At 45.6% G+C, this 20,888-nt stretch overlaps 1 protein-coding gene across 1 annotated transcript in view; it reads left to right on the top strand.

Moving 5' to 3' along the window:
- STRN4 (striatin 4) overlaps nucleotides 1–20,888 on the top strand; it is a 182,958-nt gene that overhangs the window by 128,373 nt on the left and 33,697 nt on the right. The window contains exon 12 of the mRNA XM_033953901.1: nucleotides 9,844–9,965. Coding sequence (XP_033809792.1) covers nucleotides 9,844–9,965 — 122 coding nt within the window. The remainder of the gene's footprint in view (nucleotides 1–9,843; nucleotides 9,966–20,888) is intronic.

Below are 20,888 nucleotides of genomic sequence, written 5' to 3'. Positions count from 1 at the left end.
GGGCCTACCCTCTGCGAGTCCCGCTTGTTTCAACTTCCTTTTTCCACAAAGGTGGGACTCGTAGAGGAAAGGCCTCGATGTTGGCAGCTTGTCTTGATCACCGCTGCTGACAAGTTGCTGAAGAGAGCCGCGGAGCAGGGAGGTTTTGCCAGGTGCAGGTAGAAGGGAGAGGGACATATGCAGGACTTGTGGGTGAGGGAGGAGAAGAGAAGAGAAAGAGAGAGGGGAGGGAAACAAAAGGAAATATTTCATACTGGGCTGGGCCGGAGTGGAGGGAGGGTGGAAAGATTCTGGCTACCGGGTGCAGTAACAAAGGAAAAGGGGGGAAAGCTGAAAATGGAGATAGTGACACAAAGAAGAGAAAGGGTAAGCAGGACCTACTGAATAAGGATAGAGATACAGAGGGGACGTGAAGAGGAGGTGAAATAGAGACATAGAAGTAATGCTGAAAAAGTGGGGGGGGGAGATAAAGACATTGAAAGGGCAAATGGTGAACATGGGGTAAAGACAAGGACAGAGACAAATGAAGATTCTGAAAAAGTGTTGAGATAGGGATATAGGTGAGATGGACACAAAGAAGGGTGATGCTGGAAAATAGGTGGAATGGTAATTCTGACAGACACAGAAGGGAAATGCTGGATCAAGGAGAGATGGGGCTCAGGCTGAATGGAATGAGGAGAAATGCCTTGTTGGCCCGGAACTTCCTCTCCTACGTCAGAATTGACGTCAGGGAGCGGAATGCTGGTCAGCGCGACGCTTCTGCAGGGAAAGCTTGGGACGGCGGTGGCTTGGGGGCTGTTCCCCGATGGCGGTGGCAGCAAACCGAGTGGCTTGGGGGAGGGCACGGAGAAAGAAAGAAAGGGGGCAGATAGGGAGACAGAAAGAAGGGGGAACAGGGAGACAGAAAGAAAAAGTTGGGGGAGAGAATGAGGTCTGGAGGAGAGGAAACATACAGGAGGCTGAAAGAAAGGAAGAAAGATTGAATGCACAGTCAGAAGAAGAAAGTGCAACCAGAGACTCATGAAATCACCAAACAGCAAAGGTAGGAAAAATGATTTTATTTTCAATTTAGTGATCAAAATGTGTCGGTTTTGAGAATTTATATCTGCTGTCTATATTTTGCACTATGGCTCCCTTTTACTAAACCGCAATAGCGTTTTTTAGCGCAGGGAGCCTATGAGCATTGAGAGCAGCACGAGGCATTCAGCGTAATTCCCTGTGCTAAAACCTACTATTGTGGTTTAGTAAAAAGGGAGGGGGTGTATTTGTCTATTTTTGTATTTTGTTACTGAGGTGACATTGCATAGAGTCATCTGCCGTGACCTCTTTGAAAAAACCCGGAATATGAATAATTAACATTTTCTCTGCCTTTCAGTGTGCTTTGTGTTTTTTTTTAATTTTATTGTTGGTAGATCATTTTGACTTAGTCATTATAAAAGTAGCTCGCAAACCCATAAAGTGTGGGCACCCCTGCTCTAAGGCTACCCTCAGCAGACTTCCTTTCAAGGGACAAATGTTCAGAAAGAGGCTGGACAATCTCATGGCCAGCATGACAGATTGTCGGCCGCAATCTCTACCTAACAGCAGACCGCGAGCCTCTAGAGCAGGGCTGCCCAAGTCCGGTCCTCAAGATCTACTGGCAGGCCAGGTTTTCAGGATATCCACAATGAATATGCAGGAGAAAGATTTGCCTGCTGCCTTCTTGGTATGCAAATCTTTCTCATGCATGTTCATTGTGGATATCCTGAAAACCTGGTCTTCCAGTAGATCTCGAGGACTGGATTTGAGCAGTCCTGCTCTAGAAGCTCCGGCTAGTCTATTTTCAGGGCTCCACTCATTTTTAGCAGTTCTCAGAAGGAGCCTCCTTCCAGGGATCCAGACAGAAATTCTCAGGGAGAACCAGACCTCCAGTTCTCTTTCTGCTTCAACCTCCAAGAATCTAAAGAAAACCCGAACAATGGGAGCTAACAAAACTAGGAAAAAGCAGATCTCCCAAGCCCCAAAACAGTAACTGTGATCAGGGGGAGGGACTGCCCACAGAGACGATTGAAGTAGAAAACTACTTCCTTTCACCACTACTAAAGAGTAACGACTAATAACTCAAAATAATTTATAGAGAGCCCTCAGTCACACAGCCAACCTCCGGACTCCGGAGGAAAAGGCTGCCACTGGTTTGCACCTAGAAGGTGTCAACTGTGAAACATCCTAGGGCTCTCTGAATTTAGGTGCTAAATAACACAAAAGTGCTATAAGTGCAACAAATCAAAAATGTACACTGTAAGCAGTCTCTTCCCCTGAACCAGGGGGGCAAAAGAACAAGTGTCCAAATTCAATCTGTAAGCCAAAAGAAGGTACTTAGCTTCTCTGGTAAGCAGTCAGCAAGTCACTGACGTCTGTTTCGGGGGAGCACTCCCCCTTCTTCAGGAACGACTGACGCTGTGCGGGAGCCTGAAAATCAAAAGGCTACAGCAAGATGGCAACGATGGAAAATGGCGCTTGAACCAGGGCGGACGCCTCTAATTTAAACCTGCAGACCAGAAGGCGTGACCGTAATGTCAAGTCACATGACTAAACCAGGTGCGGGTCGGAAAACTATAATGAACCGGCCCACATTGTTTGTAAAATCAAACGCAGAAAAAAGTAACCGAAAAGAAAAAAGAAAGAAGAAAACTGTAGACCACAAAAGCAGGTAATCAAAATGTATGATGCCACTCCAAGAAAGCATAATGATACCAGGTCTGGAGCAGTTCCCCTGAAGATAGGGGGACGGCTCTTGGACTGTATGGAGGCCTGGGTGATGATCTTGTCAGATTGTTGGGTACTGGAGATCATTCCGAGTGGTTACAAACTCGAATTCACTCAGCCCTTGACAGACTGGTTTGTGGACTTCTTGGCGGGACATAAGAATAGCCTTACTGGGTAAGACCAAAGGTCCATCAAGTCCAGCAGCCTGTTCTCACGGTGGCCAATGCAGGTCACTAGTACCTGGCCAAAACCCAAAGAGTAGCAACATTCCATGCTACCGATCCAGGGCAAGCAGTGGCTTGCCCCAAGTCTTTCTCAATAACAGACTATGGACTTTTCCTCCAGGAAATTGTCCAAATCCTTCATAAAACCAGCTATGCTATCTGCTCTTACCACAACCTCTCTGAGTGAAAAAATATTTCCTCCTATTGGTTTTAAAAGTATTTCCCTGTAACTTCGAGTGTTCCCTAGTCTTTGTAATTTTTGACAGAGTGAAAAATCGATCCACTTGTACCCGTTCTACTCCTCTAAGGATTTTGTAGACTTCTCTTTTCCAAGCTGAAGAGCCCTAACTTTTTAGTCTTTCCTCATATGAGAGGAGTTCCATCCCCTTTATCATCTTGGTCGCTTTTTTTGAACCTTTTCTAGTGCCGCTATCTTTCTTGAGATAAGGAGACCAGAATTGAATGCAGTACTCCAGGTGAGGTCACACCATGGAGCGATACAGAGGCATTATAACATTCTTAGTCTTGTTAACCATCCGTTTTTAAATAATTCCTAGCATCTTGTTTGCTTTTTTGGCCGCCGCCACACATTGGGTGGAAGGTTTCATTGTATTATCTGCAATGACGCCCAGATCCTTTTCTTGGGCGTTAACCCCCAAGGTGGACCCTAGCATCCGGTAACTATGATTTGGGTTATTCTTCCTAATGTGCATCACTTTGCATTTGTCTACATTAAATTTCATCTGCCACTTGGATGCCCAGTCTTCCAATTTCCTAAGGTCTGCCTGCAATTTTTCACAATCTGCATGCGTTGTAACAACTTGGAACAGTTTAGTGTCATCTGCAAATTTAATCACCTCACTCGTTCCAATTTCCAGATCTTTTATAAATAAGTTAAATAGCACCGGCCCCTGTGTCACTCCACTGTTTACTCTCCTCCATTGAGAAAAATTACCATTTAACCCTACCCTCTGTTTTCTATCCGATAACCAAGGTTGCAACTGCAGTTCAAAGGCTGTTAGATATTCAGACCATAGAATCTATGCCACTCAAAGATTTGGGCTCGGGCAGATACTACAACTACTATTTGTAACTTCTATAGCACTGAAAGGCATCTGTAGCACTGTACATTTGACATTTAATAGACAGTCCCTGCTTAGAAGAACTTACAATCTAACTTGGACAGACAGACATGACATAAAGGGTTGGGAATGAAGAACCCAATGTGAGAGGAATTAGGGATTGAAAGCAGACTCAAAGAAATGGGCTTTTAACTTTTACTTGAAGCCTGCCATACATGGTGCCAGCTTTAGGGATTTGGGCAGTTTGTTCCAAGTATAGGGTGCAGCAAGATAAGATACTCCATATACTTCATTGTGCCCAAGAAAGGCTTACACGTTTGGAAACCCATTCTGGACCTTACGCACGTCAGTGCAGCGCTGAAAATTCCACACTTTCGCATGGAGGCAGTACAATCTGTCATAGCGCTGAGGAATTTCTGGCCTCTCTGGATTTGACAGAGTCCTACCTGCACATGCTCATGTTTCCTTACCACAGAAAGTTCCTGAGATTTCATGTCCTGGAAAAACATTACCAGTTCTTGGTCCTTCCCTTTGGGCTGGTGACAGCACCTCTCACATTTACCAAGGTGATAGTGGTAGTAGCTGCCCATCTGTACAAGATGGGCTTGCAGGTTCATCCATACCTGGATGACTGGCTGATCAGAGCTCCGTTGTTCCCAGAAGGAGAACAAGCCATGGCTCACATGGTCCAGATCCTGCAGAGCCTGGGTTAGATAGTGAATTTCCAAAAGAGCCAGCTGGTTCTGTCCCAAATCTGGAATACCTGTGGATCTTATTTAACATGGCAGAAGATCATGCCTATCTACCAGAGGCATGCAGACAGAAGCTTTGCACTCAGATAACGAGCTTGCTGGCCAAACCAGCTCTGATCACGTGGCATTACTCCAAGTGCTAGGCTCTATAGCACTCATGATAGACATGGTCCCCTTTGCAAAGGCTCACATGTGTCCTCTCTAGAATACATTGCTATTGTGGTGGACACCTCAATCGTACTCCCTGCAGATGTTTCTGCCATGGACACTGGAAGCCCTGGCCAGTATGGACTGGTGACTACATTCACAGGCATCGTCGGAGGCATGCCTCTCCGAATGGTCTCATAGGTAATTGTGACAACGGATGAGGGAATCACTGCAATGGACACCTGATCCAGGGGCATTGGTCTGCTTCCAAAAGGAAATGGTCGATCAACAGGACTTCCAGCCATTCAACTGGCATTGCAGAGACAGCAGAAGAGTCCAGAGGGACAAGTGGTTAGAGTCTTCTCGAACAGTTCTACAGCTGTGGTGTATGTCAGTTGCCAGGGTGATAATAAGAGTGCGCAGCTGAGTCTGGAAGCTCGCTTACTGTTCAGATAGGCGGAGCTTAATCTTCAGCGGTACATGTAGTGGGAGTGGACTGTGTCCAAGTCAGTTTCCACAGCAGACAGACACTAGATCTGCAGCAGCCTTCCAAGCCATTGTTCGTCTCTTGGGTTGCCCAGCATTCGATCTGAAGGCGGCAGCAAGAAACAAAAAGGCAGACACATTCTTCAGTTGAAGATCCAAACCCAGAAGTGCCGGTCTGGAAGCTTTGGTCTAGCCGTGGCTAAAGAGCAAACTCTTGTACGTGTTTCCTCTGTGGCCTATGATAGACTGGATTCTCTATAGGATTGCAAGCCATCAGGGTGCAGTCATTCTCTTAGCTCCAGATTGGCCATGCAAATCATGATATGCAGACCTAGTGTGACTTCAGAGAGGTACAAGTCTCAGACTATGAGTACAGACCTTCTTTCTCAGGGACCAGTGGTCTTAGAAGATCCAGATTGCTTTGCTCTTACAGCATGGCACTTGAGCGCACAGCGTTAGCATACAAGGGATACTCAGAAGTAGTCATTGCTGTGGAGTGTTTGTTGTGGTCTGTGGTGTGGGTTTGGGGTTTGGGTGTGTCTGTTTGGAGGGGTTTGATATCTCAAAATGTCAATTGTGATGGGCATCCACCCATGGGGGTTTTGTACTGAGCACCATTTGTTGTCATTATCTCTCGTGCTGTTTCTTTGTTTTCTGCTTGTTCTGCTCATGGTTGTATGTTCAATTAATAAAGATAATTGAAAAAAAAAAAAAAAAGAAGTAGTCATTGCTACTCTGCTCAGATAAAAAAAAGCCTACAACGGTCTCTGCTTATGCTAAGGCAGGGGTGTCCAACCTGCGGCCCAAGAGCCGCATGCAGCCCCGTGAAGTATTTTGTGCGGCCCCAGTCGAGGGCGATGCATTGTTTTCCTCTGCTGCCCCCGAGTGTTTACCATCTTGCCAGCTCCCTCCTCTGTCTTGCTGCAGCGTTTGCACATTTGTGCGGTCCCAGAAACATTTGTTTTGGCCAATGCGGCCCAGGGAAGCCACAAGGTTGGACACCCCTGTGCTATGGCATGGGAAACTTTCTAACACTGGTGCATTAAGGATAAGGAGGAGCTTTTTTTTGCTCTAATCTCCAGGGTGGCTTTGACAAGGGGCTTACAGTGGCATCCCTAAGTTCAAGTGGCAGAACTCTTTTGTTTCAGGGCTCAAGACTGAAAGGCTTTGTTGGCATCTCATCCAGACATAGCCAGATTCCTAAAGGGGGCATTGCATCTCGGGCCCCCAGTAAAACACCCATTCCCTTCATGGAACCTTAATGTGATTTTGCCACTGAAGGAAGTGTCCTTGATGGATCTGACTCCCAAGACGGTCTTTCTTGTGACCACTACTTCAACAAGAAGAGTCTCTATGCTACAGGCTCTTTTTTGCAGAGAGTCTTTCCTCAAATTTACAAAGGCTGGAGTTTCTTTGCGCATTGTTCCATCCTTTTTGCTTAAGGTTGTTTCAACTTTCCATGCCAATCAGGAAGTCAGATTGCAGTGTTCCGGTTCACAGGTTCTAAGAAGAAGAACCAGATTCTAAAAAAGTTGGATGTGAGGAGAGTGCTTTTCCAATATCTTGAGGTCAACAATGAGTTCATACCATCTTTCTTTGCTCACTAGTCAGGCTAGATGTGGCACACCGGCCTCCAAGGCCGCAATCTCCAGATGGATCCATAGGGCCATTTCTTCGGTAATATATACTGGCCCAGCTTCTTTGGTTCTGTCTGCAGCACAAGTGGCCAGGGTGGACCACTTCCAGGCAGAATTTCTCTGTCGTTGAACTCTGGACTCCAGGGAGTGGTCCCTGTTTCAAAGGGCATTTGACTGCATAGTGGAATGTTCTATCTCATGACATAGGCAGCCATTTAGGTAAGTGGTTCAGTTCTTAGTTGACATCGCGAGATCAGCTGCGATGGCCCAGGACGCTCTGGTTTGTCCTTGGACGCAGGAAGGTCTACTGTATGTCTTCCCTCCATGACCCTCTATTGGGCATCTATTCTGATGGATAGTGACCCACAGTGGTCCAGTAGTCCTCATAGTGCCCGACTGGCTGAAGCACCTGTGCTATGCCACCCTGGTTCGGTTTCAGTGAGAGCAGGGGCTTCAGCTTCCGTGTCTCCTTGTCTCCTCGCACAGGGCCCAATTGTGCTGCAGGATCTGGATCGTTCTGGTCTTACGGCCTGGCTTTTGAGTGCATGGTCTTGGTTTGCGTGAGCTCTCTTTCCGCCATCGTTTCCATTCTCCTCCACAGCAAGGAGAAGATTTTGGTTTCTGCCCATGAGAAGGCTTGGAGATGTTATCTGGAATGGTGTGTTCGGAAGCGCGAAGTTCCATCTGTGCTGTCGTTTCCCCGGATTCTGGGGTTCCTTCTGGATAGCCTCTCCCTGGGCCTCGCTGTGGCGCCTCTTCAAATCCGGATTGCGAGTCTTGCTCCTCAGAGTCCTGATCCCCTGGGGGGCTCCCTGGCCTCTCCTCCGGATGTCATCTGTTTTCTGCAGGGCGCTTTGAGGCTTCGGCCCCGCTGTGGTTTTGTCCATTCTGGACTCTCAATCTGACTTTCTCACCTTAGAGGCCTCTGGAGTGAGCATCTTGATTGCATCTTAAAATCAAGATCGTTTTCCTAGTGGCCATTGCTTCCACCCACAGGAATTCTGGGTTTCAGTCTCTCTCTCCTGACAGGAACTCTTTCTCCACATTTCAGATTTTGGTGTGGTGCTGTGCACTGTTCTCTCCTTTCTTCTGGAATTGTTCTTGGTTTTCTGCATTACCTGGAAGTCTATCTTCCTGTCTTTGCTTTCTACGGTTCGAGGGAGCAGGTTCGTGTGTTGCGGTCCCTGGCTGTATGCAGGATCCGTTTGCGGTATCTGGAGGTTAAAATTGATTTTCGTCTCTCTGAACTTCTTTTTGTACTGGTATGTCCTGCCCGCAAGGGCAGGCCAGCGTCCAGGGCCACTTTTCCCAGATGGATCTGTATGACTATTTCCCTGCTTCTGTGGCAGGCAGTATACCTCACCCCTCTCGGTGAGGGCTCATTTTGTTAGAGGTGTATCTTCCTCTCGGGCAGAGTCGCTGGTGTTCTAGTTGGAAAGATTTGCAGGGCTGCTACCTTGTCCTCTTTGTATGCTTTCACCAGGTTTTACAGGATTGCTATGGCGGTCAAGCAAGATGCTGCTTTGCCTTCTCCGTTTTGGCAGCAGGCTCATCAGAACCATCCTGTTTCTATGGGTCTGCTCTGTTACATCCCAATAGTCCAGGAATAGAGTGGGATTGTACCAGAATGAAAGATTAGGTTCTTACCTTTGCTAATCTTCTTTCTTGTAAATCCATACTCTATTCCTGGAACCCGCCCTATGATTTTCTGATTCGCCGATTGTCTGCCTTTGCGAATACTGGTAAGCTGGATTTCATTTTCCTGACCAGCCTTTCTAAGTGTACCATGTGCATGTGTTTAGCACTTTGGGTTGTTGGGGGTTTTTTTTTGGGGGGTGTCCCTTTGTAGCCCCCTTCTATCTGGACAGACTGTGTCTTTTTATAGCACTGATTCTTTTGTTGTTCAGATTCTGAATGTTTAATGACCTATTTTCATTGTTCATGATTGTTCTCACTTTCTTTTTAGTTCAAACTTTATTAAGTTTTTAATACCATACACAATGGTGCAAAGTAAGAAATAAATCATAATTATAACAAACTTACAACCAGCATCACAATAAGAAAAAACCTTCACAATATACAATACATTATCAACCCGTCCCCCTCCTCGAACCCACAAGCCCATCCCACACCCACCCACCCAGTGAGGAAACCTTATATGTCTGGAAGGTTCTATACACACTGTTGAACAAAGCCCTCTAAGGGTTGTTCTGAGCAGATTTGACTTACTTGTCTGGGAGCGTCCCCATACTTCTCTTTTTTGCCTTTGTCCTCTACAGATCTTGGCTGCTTTGTCAACAACTGATTTCCGGGGAGGGCTGGTTCTGAGGAACCAGGGAGAGGAGACTCTGTTATGAGGCTTCCTATAAGCTCTGGCGAGTATGGGAAAATAACCAAATAGTCCAGGAATAGAGTGTGGATTTACAAGAAAGAAGATTAGCAAAGGTAAGAACCTAATCTTTTGTTGCTTGTCTTTTTTGTTTAAATTATTATTAAGGTTCTTTCTTTGTTTTGTGTGGATGGATGACCAAGGTGAAAGTTTCTGTTGGCACAGTTTGTCTTGGAATCTGTAGTAGTCCAGCTATTTCTGTTTTCCTATTTGCAATAGGAGGTATATTAGTGTTTTAGAGCACTTTACAGTATTTGCAGTACTGTCTTTCAGGTTGTTGTGATGTATGCGCTGGCATTTTGTGCTGTTTAGATGTATATAGGTGCTAAGAATGCAGGGTTTTAAAAAAATCTTTATGCTCCATTGTCTCTTTCCCTGCAGAGGACCAGTGCTGGCTGTAGCTATGGGCTTGAACAGTGAACACTGCTACAGTGGTGGTTCTGACAGTCACATTTGCTGCTGGAAGATTCCGGATTTGAACATGGATCCTTATGATCACTATGGTGCGTGCATAGTGTCAGATACACAGCTGACCTATAGAATCCCCTGAGGTCTGTTATTTCTTCCATCAAAGCCTGTCTCAGTCCTCAGTATTATTAGATATTTATGCCAGTGTGTTAGGTGCCATCGACTCGTGTTCAAATCCTAGCGACTTGATGAATTATAGATCTAAAAAGAAATTGGTTTTATGCTAATTCGGTAATATTGACCACATCAAGGAATTAAGGGCCAGATTCTCAGAACTTTAATGCCGTTGCTAAACTGTGTTCCGATGGTTTAGCCTGCACGCATTTCAGCAGCGGATTATCAAAATTGATTATCTCTGTCTTTAGCAAGCTTTCCAGCAGTCTCCGACAATAACATGCAAATGGGCTCTTCAACATTGAAATGAGCACTCTGGCAGATTATTGAAAATTGCTGAGCCATTTTCTAAGAGTGGTGTCGGCTTTTGGTGACAAAAATCAGCGACTTGTCCAGGAGGTGCCGGTACAGTGTCAGCACTGTTAAAAGTGCATCTTGTGGCATGTGTTTTACATTGGCTAATGAAAAAAATAAGTTACATCATTCTCATAAACTGTAGTTATTTTTTTTCATGGGAAAGGTAAAAGCACACTTCTTGAGCGTGTGTATCATACCTGCGTCTTATGGCTGTGGTTCATGATAAAATTTTACATTAAAAACAAATTACAAAATTTACCTGAATTATAGTAGTTTTTTGGGAGAGAAAGGCATGTTTTAGGTGGGCTTGTTAAAAGCCAAAGTTGCTTCTCTCCTCCTCTCCCTTTCTTGCTTTATTTTCATGCTGGGCTTTGTAGCATGAACTGCTCATGCTATGCTTTTTGCATTGCTTTCCCGGCACATGCGCACATTCCTTTCCTGCGCATGTGCCGATCACTATCAGTGGCGACTTGATGCATGTAAATTTAGCGAATCTTTGCTACTGTCAACCGACCTCATTTACATGCGTGATATTTTTGAGAATGACTCGTGCTTTTGAATTTGCTATAAGAACGCCTATGATAGCGCCTCATTGGTTTTTAATGGGTTTTTTGAGAATCAGTTTTTTCCTCTTTTGGTCTGAGCACCTGTGTTACTATTCTGGAATTTTTTTGTCTAAATTTATCTTAAATCATATTTTTGTCCACTTGATGATATCAGAAATTTTGATTGTTTTTTGTGCCCACACCCACTCTGTTTTACCAAATTGTCTTCCTGGAGTTTGCACTTCAGCTATCTATGCTGTATTCATGCTTTGCATGTATTGGTGCAGTTCCGATATAGAGATATAACGCCTCAGTTCTTCCAATTTATTTAGATTCTTAGTAATGGGAGTGGCCAGATAGAAGAGACATTTAAAAAGAAATGTTACCTCCTCAGAGTGTTTGGCGATGTATAGATATATATTCAGATAGTTAAAAACAGTGCTTTTATTACTAGAAAGAGGAGTCCAATTCTTAATCCAAATTACTCTTTTAATGCTGTTGCTCACAAATAAACCCAAACTTACAGTGAGATATACTGGATTAGGAACTCTGTCCCTTGCAGACCGAGGGCTAGATTTTATTTATTTATTTTTTTTTTAAACCATGTAAAAAACCGACAGGCTGCTATTGCAGCTGTTATAATAGCAATTTTAAAAAAGTGAGTCATTCTCTAAAAAAACGCTCATCAAATGAGTTTGACGGAGAATAGCAAAGACTCGCTAAATTTGCATGTGCCCATCATGGTTATAGTAATGGGCACATGCGTAGAATAAGCGAAAAACAAAACACAACAGCGGGAGATATGCCCATCTCTCCCACTGCCAACCGACACACCCTCAGCAGCAGAACAGATGCCCAATATCTCCCACCACCTCCTTGGCAGTGGGAGAGATGCCAAATGTCTCCCGCAGCCAACCATGCTCTCCTTCCGCCACACAAACCCATCCCCCATGCCTCCGATGACCCCCGCCCTCCCCCCCTTACCTTATTTTCATATGGCTGGCTGGAGAGATGCCTATTCCCTCTGGCCAGCTAGCCCGCCTCTTCAAAATGATGGGCCTTCCCCTCCCCGGTGCATCCTGGGAGCTTGAGGCTCTTATTGGCCCAGGTTGTTTAAAGCCCCTCCAATGGGTGGGGCCTTATGCAACTGGGCCAATCAGAGCCTTAGATCCCTCCCTGGATGCATCCATCCATCTGAAAATAAGGTAAGGGGGAGAGAGCTGGGTTCGTTGGAGGCATGGGTGGGGGGGTTGCGTGGCAGTGGGAGATCCCCTGCCGAGGGGAGTTGGAAGGGTGACGGTGGCAGTGAGAGAGATTGAGCCTGTCTTCCGCTACGGGGGGGGGGGGGGGGGGGTCGGTTAGGCTGGAGAGATTGGGCATCTCTCCTACTACCGAGGGGAATTGGGGGGTGTTGGTTAGCAGCAGAAGACACTGGTCATCTCTCCTGCTGCGGGGGGTGTGGGCATGTCGGTTGGGCAGGGGAGATTGAGCATCTCTCCCGCTGCTGGGAAGGTGTGTTGGTTGGCGGTAGGAGACATTTGGCATCTCTCCTGCTGCCGGTGGTGTGTGTCGGTTGGTAGCAGGAGAGTGGGCATATCTCCCGCTGCCAAAGGGAGCTACATTGCATGCGCTCAAGTGTTACATGAAGGAAAATCAAGTGTGTATTTATAAGATCATATGACTTTTTCTGATATACTTGTTGTGATATGCAAAACTGAATAAAGAAATTTTTTAAGCGTACTTTTACAACTCCCACTAAAAAATAAAATAGACAGTTTGATTCTTCATGTAAATTTTTTTTTTTTTTTTTTCTTCATTATCCACAGTCAAAAAACACACCACAAGATGCTCTTTTAACATTGCTGTCACTGTCCCGGCACCCCCAGACCAGTCGCTGATTTTTGTCGCCAAAAACTGTCTCGGCGATTTTTAAGAATCCACCAGAGTGCTTATTTCATAATTGAAGAGCCCATTTGCATGGCAGTGTCGGAGACTACTAGAAAGCTCACTAAAGACCAAGATAAGCTGTTGTTGATAATCTGCCGCTAAAATGCGTGTAGGCTAATCCGTCTGGAAACCAGTTTAGCGACTGCGTTAAAGTTTTGAGAATCTGGGCCCAAGTCTGTTCTGTGACTAGCTCTTCTCACAGGTAGAAGGGATTCAGACAGGCCTGTGATGTACAATACTTATTGTGAAAACACCGTGAACTGCCGAGGGCCTGAGAAGCCAAGTAGCAGACGCACTGCCTCAGTATGGAGAGCTTCACAAGCCACTTTACTCCCTCACTCAAGCTCAGCTCTCTCAGGGAAGGGAACAGGAGGGAGAGAGACAAAAGGGGAAGAGATGCCCGGACTGTGGAGCCTCCTGGAGCATCAGCAGATTTCCCCTCCATGTCAAAGAGGGGACTGATTGGCTTTAAGAAATGTTCTTGATGTAATTGGACCATTTCAACCTCTGATCCACATAATTGGTGTTTCAGTAGCAAAGACATAGGATTCTGTACAGTAGCTGTTGCTTCTTATTATTTGTGAATCTGCAGAAGGGTATCACTTTAAAAATCTGAACTCCTCCCTTTCTGCAGTGGAGAAAGCTTCCTCTTCAATTTTTCCTTCTGTAAGCAAACTCAGAATGTGTATTCTGATCTGCTCTAGTGCTGCCCAATTCAGGAAAAAATTTTTCGATTTGCTTTTCCTGTCCAATCGGGCATTTTTTTAATCAAACATCCTGGCGGGTTTATTTTGTAACCTTTCCACCCACCCCACCCCACTTTTCCCTCTCCAACCCCACGCCGGTACTGTGGTGTAAACAAAATAAACAAAAAATACTTCTGTAGCGCCTGGTAGACTGGTATAGTCCTTACAAATGGGTTATATACCTCATTGCTACCAGCAGGTGGAGACTGAGAACAAACTTGTATATCAGGATAGCTTCCCCTCTTGCATTCCAGTCTTCCTCAGTCTCCATTAGCAGGTAGTAAGACTAATTCGGCTCCCCTCTTGTTGGAATTTTGTTTTGGACTCCTGGGTTCCCCTTTTGTGCCGGATAGAGCTTGGACAGATCCCCAGACAGCTTGGGACAGATCGGATGGATCCCCAAACAGCTTGGATAGAGCTGTTTGGGGATCCGTCCGACTTTGGGGGTGTTAAACTCGGCGGGTCTCGTGCTGGGAGCCTCCCGCCACCTTCTTCCACCTCCCCACATTTTTGTAGAGGTGCCTCAGCCAGCAGCCTGGCTAAGTAAAAAAAGAAAAAAATCCTGAGGTGTACCGGTCTAAAGGGCTCATTTCCCTTTAAAACTGCCTTTTTCTGTATTTTCTCATCTAACTGGCACTTTTCTTTCAGCTAGGGTGGTTTTTTTTCAGCACAATGAGCACTTTAAAAGGGAAAAAATGCTCATTGTGCTCCAGACATGAGGTACTCGCGGCAGGTCTGTGCAGGCTGGAGCGGTGGGAGAGTCTCGTCGGCAGCGGTTGCCAGTGGCCAGGACACCCCACAGCATGTACCTCACGAGTTGGCTTCAGATCGTGGGGAAGCCCGTGAGGGTTCCCTAGCTGCCGACGCTCAGGGTGAAAAGGATTCCCTTACCGTCGGAGCGGCTGGGGATTCCCTTTTCGCATCAGTTGATTCCTCGGCTTCAGCATCAGGAAAGTCCCAGGCTTTTCAGATGTGGCAGGCCGCAGGAGCTCCGATTTTTGGCAGTTTCAGATCCAGTTTCGCCAGGAACCTCCTCCTTCATTTCTGTTACCTCAGGTGACCTCCCTGTTCTGGAAATACAGGGGCAAGGTATGGCAGGGTCCCCTGCTGGGGCAAGGAGTCCCTTGGGGCCACTGGGAGTTTTCCCCCTGAATTTATGTTTGCACTATGTAAAGCTTATGTGTTGGTGGCTGGAGGTTCTGTGTCCGGAGTGGGGGTCTCGGGGGGGTTTGCCCTCGACATCTTCCTCAGTGTGGCCCCCATACAGCGGCGGCTTTGCTCCCCTCGTCTCCTGTCTCATCCAAGTGCCCGAGGGTTTCTTGGGATGAAGATTTTTGCCCAGAGGAGCAAGATGTTATTGATGAGGACCTGAACCCTTGGGGAGATTTCCAGGACCCTCTTGGGGGGCCTGGATTCTGCCAACAAGGGGTTTGAGCATCCCCAGTTGACAAAGATGTATCTGTGGTGCGCATTTTTCAGCGGGAAGAGCTTCATGAGCTAATTCTTCAGGTCTCCTCAGTTTTGCACTTTGAGGACACCATGTCAGAGCCCCCGCGTACAGTGGACCCCTTGCTTAAGGGGATCTGTTCTACTTCCCGCTCTTTTCCTATGCATCAGGATATTCGGAACATTATGCTCGCACTGTGGAAGGTGCCGGAAGCTCCCTTTCGTTTTGCGTGCTCCATGGCCCACCTGTATCCCATTCCTGAAGGGAATAGGGACACTCTGAAATTGCCTGTAGTGGACGCGATGGTTTTGGCCATCTCTAAAAGGCATACCGTGCCTATTGAGGGTTGTGCAGCCTTGTAGGACCCGGGGTGCGTAAGTTGGAGTCCCTCCTTAAACAGAGTTTTGATGTGACAGCTCTGGTGGTCCAGGTGGCGATGTGTGGGGGGCTGGTGGCTCGGGTGTGTTTTCACTGGGCCGAGTATGTGCTTGATAGTAAATCTGAGGATTGGGAATGTTAAAATGTGAGGTGGGAAAGATTGGATTGGGTGCTACTTATTTTTCAGATGCCATGTATGACCCCTTGCAAGCTTCTGCCAAGTGTATGGCTTTTCCAGTGGCAGCTCGCCAAACCTTGTGGCTTCACGCTAAGTTGACAAAGTTTCCCTTTAAAGGATCTTTCTTGTTTGGTGAGGACCTAGACAAGTTGGTTCAGACTGTCACTGATTCTAAAGTGCCTCGTTTGCCTGAGGATAGACCTAGGCCACTGGCTCGAGGTGGTGCTGCGTGTGGGCGTGATTTACGCCGCTTCCGCTGAGGGGTCGAGGGGCTGCTTCTTTTCATTCTCCTGGGCTGAAGGGGATAGACTTAGTAGATAAGGACAGGTTGTTCACCCTCTCCAAGGTAAGGAGAACGAGAGGGCACTCTCTAAAGTTGAAAGGGGATAGATTCCGTACAAACATAAGTAAGTTCTTCTTCACCCAGAGAGTGGTAGAAAGCTGGAATGCTCTTCTGGAGGCTGTTATAGGGGAAAACACCCTCTAGGGCAGTGGTTCCCAACCCTGTCCTGGAGGAACACCAGGCCAATTGGGTTTTCAGGCTAGCCCTAATGAATATGCATGAAGCAAATTTGCATGCCTATCACTTCCATCATATGCAAATCTCTCTCATGCATATTCATTAGGGCTAGCCTGAAAACCCGATTGGCCTGGTGTTCCTCCAGGACAGGGTTGGGAATCACTGCTCTAGGGATTCAAGACAAAGTTAGACAAGTTCATGCTGAACAAGAACGTGCACTGGTAGGGCTAGTCTCAGTTAGGGTGCTGGTCTTTGACCAGAGGGCCGCCGCCTGAGCAGACTGCTGTGCATGATGGACCACAAGTCTGACCCCAGCAGCGGCAATTCTTAGGTTCTTCCAGCGCATGCAGTCCTTTCATGGGGCCCGCCGGGGCCTATCTTTGTTCCGGTGGGCGCCCGGCTGCGGGATTTTTATTCAAAATGGGCAGACATCACGTCCAATCAGTGGGTTCTGGAGATAATTCGAGACAGCTATTCTCTGAAGTTTGCCAGTTCCTTGCAAGATCATTTTCTCACTTCTCCCTCGCAGGTGGCGTGGAAGCAGCAGTCCTTTTGTCAGACCCTTCAAAGATTTATTTTATTTTTAACTTTTTATTCATTCAATTTATCAAGTTTCAAACAAGCAATTCACATACTTGTACACAGATTTATAAACATTAATAACAAAAAATTTATAAACCCAATTCCACTTATAAGAACATAAGCAATACCTCCGCTGGGTCAGACCTGAGGTCCATCGTGCCCAGCAGTCCGCTCATGCGGCGGCCCAACAGGTCCAGGACCTGTGCAGTAATCCTCTATCTATACCCTTCTATCCCCTTTTCCAGCAGGAAATTGTCCAGTCCTTTCTTAAACCCTAGTACCGTACTCTGCCCTATTACATTCTCTGGAAGCGCATTCCAGGTGTCCACCACACATTGGGTAAAGAAGAACTTCCTAGCATTGGTTTTGAATCTGTCCCCTTTCAACTTACCTGAGTGCTCTCTTGTTCTTTTATTTTTTGAAAGTTTGAAGAATCTGTCCCTCTCTACTCTCTCTATACCCTTCATGATCTTGTAAGTCTCTATCATATCCCCTCTAAGTCTCCTCTTCTCCAGGGAAAAGAGACCCAGTTTCTCCAATCTCTCAGCGTATGAAAGGTTTTCCATCCCTTTAATCAGACGTGTCGCTCTCCTCTGAACTCTCTCGAGTAACGCCATATCCTTCTTAAGGTACGGTGACCAGTATTGGACGCAGTACTCAAGATGCGGACGCAACATCGCCCGATACAGCGGCAGGATAACTTCTTTCGTTCTGGTTGTAATACCCTTCTTGATTATACCTAGCATTCTATTCACTCTCTTAGCGGCCGCTCCGTACTGTGCCGTCGGTTTCATTGTCATGTCCACCATTACCCCCAAGTCCCTTTCTTGGGTACTCTCATTCAATAACATCCCTCCCATCGTGTAATTGTACCTCGGGTTTCTGCTTCCCACATGCAATACTTTACACTTCTCAATGTTGAACTTCATCTGCCATCTCGTCGCCCATTCCGCTAGTTTGTCCAAGTCTCTTTGCAATTCTTTGCAGTCCTCCTTTGTCCGAGCTCTACTAAATAGTTTGGCATCCGCAAATTTTATTATCTCACACTTTGTCCCTGTTTCTAGATCATTTATGAATATATTAAATAGCAGTGGCCCGAGCACCGAGCCCTGCGGAACACCACTCATGACCTTCCTCCAGTCCGAGTAGTAGCCCTTCACCCCTACCCTCTGTCTCCTACGTTCTAACCAGTTTCTGATCCATCTATGCACTTTCCGTCCACCCCATGGTTCTTCAGTTTCCGGAATAGACGTTCATGAGGCACCTTGTCAAAGGCTTTCTGGAAATCTAGGTATATGATGTCTATGGGGTCTCCTCTGTCCATCTGTTTGTTAATTCCCTCAAAGAAGTGCAATTAAGTTAGTCAGGCACGATCTCCCCCTGCAGAAACCATGTTGGTTGGTTATCAGAAGTTCGTTTTTTTTCAAAATGTTCATCGATGTTTTCTTTTATCAGTGCTTCCGCCATTTTCCCCTGAACCGAGGTCAGACTTACAGGTCTGTAGTTTCCCAGATCACCTCTTGATCCCTTTTTAAAGATGGGCTTAACGTTGGCTATCTTCCAATCCTCCGGGATCACGCCTGTTTTCAGAGATAGGTTGCAAATTTGCTGCAGTAGTTCCGCTATTTCCTCCTTTAGTTCCTTCAGAACCCTTGGATGGATTCCGTCCGGACCCAGGAATTTGTCAGTTTTTAGTTTTTCTATCTGCCAACGCACATCTTCAAGGCTCACTTCCATGGATGTTAACTTTTGTGCTTGATTTCCATTGAAGATTTGCTCAGGTTCTGGTATGTTGGTTGTGTCTTCGCTTGTAAATACAGACGAAAAGAACTTGTTAAGTCTTTCCGCGACCTCTTTCTCATCCTTCACCACTCCCTTCCTGTCTCCGTCATCCAGTGGTCCCACCTCCTCCCTAGCCGGCTGCTTCCCTTTAACATATCTAAAGAATGGTTTGAAATTTCGTGCTTCCCTGGCTAGTCTCTCTTCATACTCTCTTTTCGAACCACACAGTGACATTCTTTTTGATACTTCCTGTGCTCTTTCCAGTTTCCCTCAGTTTTGTCCTTTTTCCATTTTCTGAATTAATTTTTCTTATTGCCTATCACTTCCTTTACTATTTTAGTTATCCACGCCGGGTCTTTTGTTCGACTCTTTTTGCACCCTTTTCTGAATCTGGGGGATATATAGATTTTGTACCTCGCTCACCGTGTCCTTGAAAAAAGACCAGGCATGTTCTACCGTTTGCCATTTTTTGGAAGTGTTCCTAAGTTTCTTCTTTACCATTCCCCTCATTGCTTCATAGTTTCCTTTCCTGAAGTTAAAAGTTGTCGCTATGGTTCTCTTTCCTTTCGGTATTCCTACCTCAACCTTGAACTTAATCATATTATGATCGCTGTTTCCCAATGGTCCCACTACTTCCACTTCCTTTGCAGGTCCCGTTAGTCCATTTAGGATTAGATCCAGAGTGGCATTTCCTCTCGTCGGTTCTCTAACAAGCTGCTCCATGAAGCAATCTTGTATTTTGTCTCCCTAGCGCATCTTGAGCTTCCAAGAATCCAGTCTATCCCAGGATAGTTGAAGTCTCCCATAATAACCGTGTTACCGCTTTTGCATTCTCGCTTCATCTCGGCTTCCATTTCTTCATCGATATCTCTGGTTTGTCAGGATGGACGATAGTATAGGCCTATCTTTATTTCAGGCCCTTTCCTTCCCGGTATTTTAACCCATAGCGATTCTAGCTTGTTGGTTGTCTCTGCTGTGTCCATTCTTGTCGATTGTATGCTTTCTTTTATGTATAGTGCTATTCCACTGCCTTTCTGTCCAGACCTGACCTGGCGATAGAGCTTGTACCCTGGCAGTGCTGTATCCCATTTACTTTCCTCATTCCACCATGTTTCAGAGATTCCAATGATGTCTATGTCCTCTGCATTGGCCATGGCTTCTAATTCCCCCATTTTGTTTCTTAGGCTCCTTGCATTAGTATATATGCAATTTAGCTCCTGGTATTTTGTTGCCTTCATTTCCTTTCCCTGTGCTTCGATCTTTAGTTTCTTCTCTTTTGCTATAATCTTTCTAACCCCTTCTTCTGGGTTAGTCGACTCCTGCAATTTGTCCCTCGTTTCTTCCCAGCCTTTTTTCCCCTTAGTATCTTCATGGGATACCGTCTTCCGAATCATCGACGCTTGGTCAACTGTCGGCTTTCCCCTTCCTCTTAGTTTGGGGAAAGCCGACAGTTGACCAAGCGTCGATGATTCCGTGTTTTAGGTTATTCCCTTTTAATTCAACCTTTATAGTCCACCATACTTTGAGAGAGATTTTTAGAAAAATAATAATAAATGAAACAAGTCTTATCCAACCTTGAAAGCAGTACTACAGCCATTCATGACAGTTTACACATTTTCAGCTATGGGCACTACTTGCTCTTTTGATTCTATAAATCCTAACAGTTGTTTAGGTTCAAAAAATAGGTAACTCTTATTCTGATAGGAAACAAAACATTTTACAGGAAATTTCAACAAAAAATTTGCTCCCATGGCTAGGATTCTAGGCCTTAATGCCAAGAATTCCTTTCTACGCCTCTGAGAAATTAAAGACATGTCTGGAAATATTCGAACATTAGAACCTAAAAACTGATCATTTATATGACAGAAATACAGACGTAATACATATTCTCTATCCAAAGCAAGAGTTATTAACAAGGTTTTCCTTTCCGTTATGACCTCTAAAGAATTTTCCAGAAAGGTTGTTAAATTAATATCCTCTTTATTTGCCTCTTGAATCTCATTAGGAGTAGAGACTTCCACAGGTTTCTTTATTTGAAAATAATTAGCTCTAACAATAGGTGGCAAACTTTCTGTAGGAATAAGCAGGATTTCCTTAAAATACTTCCTTGCCATCTCCATTGGTGAAATTAAGGAGACTCGGATTATTTTTCCTTAGTTGGTTTTCAAAAATTTCCATTTTCCTAGCAATAAATGTTCTTTCCTTTACTAATTCCAAGTCCAAAGTTTCCATTTCACAAACTCTTGTCTCCTGTTTTTCTATCTTTTCACTCATATCTTTAAGGACCAAACCTTGTTGCTCCACTTTAGAATGGATAGTCCCATAATCCATATTTAAAGTAGAAAAAGACAATTTGAGGGTT

Source organism: Geotrypetes seraphini, chromosome 8, assembly GCF_902459505.1.
Source record: "Geotrypetes seraphini chromosome 8, aGeoSer1.1, whole genome shotgun sequence".
In the NCBI taxonomy this organism is placed as follows: domain Eukaryota; kingdom Metazoa; phylum Chordata; class Amphibia; order Gymnophiona; family Dermophiidae; genus Geotrypetes; species Geotrypetes seraphini.
Note: the sequence above shows the minus strand (reverse complement) of the source record. Positions and strands in the feature narration are given on the sequence as shown.